Source organism: Nicotiana tabacum, chromosome 23 (assembly GCF_000715075.1).
Source record: "Nicotiana tabacum cultivar K326 chromosome 23, ASM71507v2, whole genome shotgun sequence".
In the NCBI taxonomy this organism is placed as follows: domain Eukaryota; kingdom Viridiplantae; phylum Streptophyta; class Magnoliopsida; order Solanales; family Solanaceae; genus Nicotiana; species Nicotiana tabacum.
This window is the reverse complement of record NC_134102.1, coordinates 111,228,620-111,234,343: the sequence shown is the minus strand read 5'-3', so window position 1 is coordinate 111,234,343 and position 5,724 is coordinate 111,228,620. Positions and strand designations below refer to the sequence as shown.

Below are 5,724 nucleotides of genomic sequence, written 5' to 3'. Positions count from 1 at the left end.
ATTAGCCATCATTTTAAAAGCTATTTAAATGTAGTTAGTTTTTAAATAAAAAGAATTCGGACAACGTACCTCCAACCAAAACGCGAAAAACTCTAGAAACGATTACTGAAGTTTTGAATATTTGTCAACTTAAACTTCATGAATTATTAATGCAGTTTAAAATGTGCAGTTTGAACTCACGGAATAATTTATGGAGTTTAAACCTTTAATAAATCAAAGGTCATAAACGATTAATAGAGTTTAAACATTCACAAAATAATTTATTTATAGCAAGACTTTTTTGAACTCCATGACACCATCGTGAAATTTCAACGTGTAGAAATTGAAACTTCATGACATTGACCTGTAGTTCAAAAGAAGTGCCATGAAATAATTCTTTTTATATTAGTTTACGAGACCTATTTTAAAAGTTATATATTTTATTATTATTATTTTATTCATGATACCTAATTTAAACTTTATCACGAGGTATCTGAGTTGGAATAATCCTTTAACATTTTTCACTCTTAGTGTTTATTTCAAACTTCATGAAAAATCCCTATAGTTTTAACCTTTATAAGTTTCAAATTCCATGAAAAATTTATGAAATTTAAACTACGCCCGTTCAAACTTTAGGAACAAATGCTGGAGCTCGAACTGTCACGATTTAAAATTTCATAAAAACTTTTCTAGAGTTCAAACTATATTTCTATCTCCAAAATTTTTTGTGATGGAGTTTCACTTGTCAAACCTTCGAACTTCAGCATTGCATGCTAGAGTTGTTCCGTATTGTCAGAGACGAAATCGGACCGGATCGAATTAATTCGATATTTTGATTATTCGATACAAATTTTTCTGTTATTCGGTATTTCGGTGCATATCTCAGTATTTATTTTTTAATTTTCTAATATTTTGATATACCGAAATATCCTATAATTATAAGCAAGCCCAACTGTAAGTTACCCAACCCAAGTCCAAGTGTCCAACCGTAATGCATAATCCCATTAAACCTAAGCCCAACCAAAATACTTGATGCTTCTGCTACTTCTGCAGTATATAGTTTGTAGCGTGCAATACAGCCAAAGGGATCGTTTGGTGTTGGTTTGTCGGGGAATTCTTCATTCTTTGCCAGTTTGCCGCGCCATTGTTGCGACTCTTTTTTCTCCTCTGCTTTTACTTGAAATTGTATTATATCAAAATTTATGTCAGAACATATCATTTCACTGAACTCTAACTCTAATCACAATTGCTTTTTGAAAAAATACAAGGACTACAAGCCGTACTAGAGGGTAAAGATCCGTCGTCTACAATTCCATAACAGTGCTTTCCTATTTCAAGTGTTGGTGTTGAAAATTTTTTTAGTAAAAGAATTAAAACTGTTTTGGCCAATTATGTTAACGTTTTATACTAATGCAAAAATTAGTTCAGCTTAGTTTGGTTGGCTACCGAAACCGTACTGAACCAAACAAAGAAATACCAAATCGTATCGAACTAATATGGTCTGGTATTTGGTATGCACAATCGATATACCGGATACCGACATACCGAATCGTAATTCTTAAATACCGTACCGAAATACCGAACGCCTACCCTAGCCTTACCCTCCAACCGGCCCTGCGTATTGTTAAAGATATTTTTGTTCCATTCCGCCTTAAAGTAGTAACTATTTTTTTTACATTTCAAATAGTGGATAAATATTAGTAAGGAAAAAGGGACAAAAATGTCCTTCAACTATGTGAAATAGAATAGTTTTGCCCTTATTTTGAATTTGGTCACAAATATGCCCGTGATTTTTGGTGGACTCACTCATATTTGTCCCTCGAATGTGAGAAATAGAATAAATTTGTCTTTCATTTGAATTTGGTTCCAAATCTGTCTTATCATTAGCGGACTAACTCCGGTTTGCCCCTCAAAACTAACGAAATTCACTTTTTATTTCTCAAAATTTTCACTTTAGGCTCAAAGGTTTATTTGATTTCTAACTATAATGACAGATTGGGACCAAATTCAAATGGGGGACAAATTAATTCTATTTTTTATTATTGAGGAGTATATTTGAGCCAATTCAAGAATGATAATGGCAATATTTGGAACCAAATCTAAATTAAGAGGAAAAATATTCTATTTCCCATAGGTGAGAGGCATTTTTGCCCTTTTCCCTATTAGTAACAGGCAGTTCAAAAATTAGGCATCCAGGTTAATTTTTTAAAAAGCAATTTCGAGTTTGTAAATGGCAGTTCCATAATTCTTACCACTTTGGGAGGCCATTTAAGTACTTGTAAAATCGTAGTACATGCGTTAAGGTTACGATTGAGGGTCACTTTTAACACTTTCGCCGGGTGATAGGAAGCGACGTCCCTTTATATTTTGGCCGTCGTCAACAAACGGCGTCGCTGCAAGTCACGGCCGCCGGGGGGAATATTTCAATCCTTGAAAAATAAAATATCTAATTAAATATATGAACAGAAAACTGAATTCCAAAACCTTGTTAGGTTGATCTATTTTTTTTTTCATGCGCGTGTGAATTTGTTATTCTAGTATAAAAATAGTACTCCATATTATATATTGAAAAAAGTATCGGGTTTTGATATTAAATTATTCAGGAATTTTGTAATTGGAAATTCCCATAATTATCTTAGGGAAGTGTACAATATCGCTTTCCGAGGAGAATTTTCCTATGCAAAATTTCCTCTTTTCATTGTTTGATTGAAAGATTCAAGGTTTTGAGAAGAGGAGATAAGAGAAGATGCTGTGTCAAATGCTACGTCGGAAGAGGAAAACTGGAGCAGTTCCAGTTTACCTGAATGTGTACGATCTCACTCCCATTAATGGCTATGCTTATTGGCTTGGCCTTGGTGTTTACCATTCTGGTGTTCATGGTTCGTTTCCTTTCAGATCTTGTGTTCATTTCTCTTTTGGTTTCACTTGTTATCTGGGTTTAAAATAACATGAATCTGTGTTAAATCTCAAATATTTATGCAAAAGTTGGCTCTTTTGATCATCTTATGTTTGATTTTGAGTTTCTTTTTCTCCAGAAATTAGGGGTTATGTATGCAAAATGTCAACAATTTATGCAAAAAGTTGGGTTCTTTTTTCAGTTTCATTTTGGCTTGGTCTGGTTAGTTTTGCTTTTTATTTGAGTTTCATGGTTGTTGGATTCTTCATATGGATTTTGTGGTTCTATGAGCTGCTTCATTTGGATCTCAAATGATTGTAAAACCCTAATAATTTTTTTTTTCCTTTTACCATGACATGAATCCTTTGCTATAACTTGGGTAGGTGCTCTTTTTTGAATTAGTTGAAAAATTTCATGTCTGGTGAGGCTGTAGTAACCGAGTCAGCCTGAGGTAGAAAATTCCACCATTTGTCCTTTTTATATTCTGAAAATATTTAGCTGGAGATTGCTTATATTTTCATTACATCACTGGGTGGTGACATCAGTCTAGTTCAGATTTCTCATTTCAGCATCTACCTTTTAGAGGAAGTTTATTGCTGTACAACTTTGCTGCATATGGTTCTTTTGATCTATGGAGACTTGGAACTTCTTTGTTTTTTCTGATAACTGTGGTGTCCGGGTCAGCTTACGCACACCTCAACTAATTTCATGGGATACCTGCTACCTCCCGAGGAGACTTGGAACTTGTTGGTCTTTGAAGACAAATAGGAATATATTGAAATTTGTTGGCCTTCTTTTCATGTATTATCATGAAAATTTGAGTAACAGAAGAAGTGTGGCAGACCTTTTATTATTTGAAATTGTTGTCTAGGGAAATCTGGACTGTTTTAGTGAATGAAATTGTTTCTCATTTTGGTAGTACACGGAGTCGAATATGCATTTGGTGCTCATGAACATCCGACTACTGGGATATTTGAAGTGGAACCAAAGCAATGCCCTGGTTTCACGTTTAGAAAATCAATTCTTATAGGGAGAACAGACCTGGGGCCAAAAGAGGTCCGGGCGTTTATGGAGAAACTGGCAGAGGAGTATACTGGCCACTCCTACAATCTAATCACAAAGAACTGCAACCATTTCTGCAGTGATGTCTGTGTTCGGTTAACAGGGAAGCCAATTCCTCGATGGGTGAATCGACTGGCACGACTTGGTAACTGCTTTACCTCTTGCTTGTATCTTCCATGTTTTCCATCTCTTTCTTTACTTTGGCTCTCATTTTCTCACTGTCCCCGTTATTTAAAGCACACAGTCACTACCTTTGAAATAGTTTTAATTGTTTGGATTGCTTCAAAACTGGTTGCACTCCTGCATAAGAAAAATAAGGTAATTGGCACAGTAACTTTTTTCGTATGAGCATCTATCAGCTTTCTGGAATGAGCTCCTTATCTCATGTCCAATTATGATGTCAATTTTCAATTCAGCAAGTTGGTGAGAAGCCATTTTTTTAATGTTCCTCTTTTGTTTTCTTTATTCTGTTTTTTAGTAAGGTTGAAGGCTAAATTAACTTAAGCTTCATTGAGTATTTTAAATCTAAACAATCTTTTTCTCCTTCCTGTATCCAACTACAGATTGGGAATGGGACAACTAGGACACTTTTTTTCTATATGGACCTTGCTTGCAATACTTAGTTTTTTTTAACATGGTGGTCCTTGGAGTCTTAATTAGTGCTCCCTTATAGTTCAAGTTAATTAATAAAGTCTTAGGTTATGTGGAAACATAAATGATGGATCTGGTTTGATAATTCACATGATTTTTCGAGCCAGCCTGTGACCAACTTGTAAAGGTTTCTGCACCTCAAAGGTGCCAAAAACTAAAGTCTAATCCAATATTGGTACGTTGAGTTGCACTTTGGACATAATTCACATATACTTTTCCTTAATATAAAATTTGAAACAACTTTGCTTGCTATTAGAGAATAATTTATCAGTATTTATATCCAGATTCATATTTTTTTAGTAGATGGATTAACTTGTTGCTTTTGACTCGATTCTAGGCTTTCTGTGCAATTGTGTCCTACCAGCCAGTTTGAATGAGACAAAGGTCCGGCACATTAGGGCAGAAGATAGGAGCATTGAGAAGAAAAAACTACGAAGCCATTCAAGTAGGTTTGTAGCCTCTTCTAATCCACCTAGCTTGTCCTCTCGTCCTTCAGGATCTGCATCGTCGAGTAGTAGACACAGAACTCGTCATCCTCCAGCCGTGCCCTTGATTCGTTCAACCTCACCAGCAATATTGAAGCTCTAGTGTGATGGCTTTTCTTTCTTTTATGACGCGATAGGCTTTCATAGTATTAAAGAGGAGGGGTGAAAAAGAAGATTATGATTGTTTTTTCTTGAAATCCTTCTTTAAAAAAGGAAGCTGCTTGGAAAAAATATGTGCAGCACTTGTGAATCTGTAAATTAGACATGTTGTATGATTGATTTTGTGATAATTGTAGAGCGTTTCGTTAATTTTTGGTAGAGTTGGTAATCAGCTTTTTGTAAAGTCGACCAGGGTGTTCTAGAGTGGTTTTTAGTTGAATGAGCACATGACAATAGTAGTTATTATATGAGTTTTAGACTAAGTTGCTGATAATTTAGTACTTTTGCCTTGTTCTGCACATGATTCTTTTAACTTGATTACAGCTCAGCCACTAGTTTTATTAGTTTAGTAAGTTGGACAGGTAATTTTGCAAGGCACTTGCATCTAAAACAGGTCTAAGTTCAAGAATCAAGGAGTAATTTTTGTATACTTAAAACATAAAAGTGCATTTTTTTTAATACTTACAGAAATCTTGTACGAAGTTTTATTAG

General features: G+C 34.7%; 1 protein-coding gene across 1 annotated transcript; it reads left to right on the top strand.

Annotated features, from left to right (window-relative positions):
* Positions 1-2,589: 2,589 nt before the first annotated feature.
* On the top strand, positions 2,590-5,382 carry LOC107802096 (deSI-like protein At4g17486). The gene is made up of 3 exons (XM_016625537.2): positions 2,590-2,858; positions 3,795-4,082; positions 4,926-5,382. The coding sequence occupies exons 1-3, from the start codon at positions 2,726-2,728 to the stop codon at positions 5,174-5,176; spliced, it is 672 nt and encodes a 223-aa protein (XP_016481023.1). The 5' UTR covers positions 2,590-2,725; the 3' UTR covers positions 5,177-5,382.
* Positions 5,383-5,724: the final 342 nt, after the last annotated feature.

Coding starts and splice junctions, on each gene's coding strand:
- LOC107802096 (XM_016625537.2), top strand. CDS start 2,726: ATGCTGTGTCAAATGCTACGTCGGAAGAGGAAAACTGGAGCAGTTCCA. Junction 2,859..3,794: donor TTACCATTCTGGTGTTCATG/GTTCGTTTCCTT, acceptor TCATTTTGGTAG/TACACGGAGTCGAATATGCA. Junction 4,083..4,925: donor GAATCGACTGGCACGACTTG/GTAACTGCTTTA, acceptor ACTCGATTCTAG/GCTTTCTGTGCAATTGTGTC.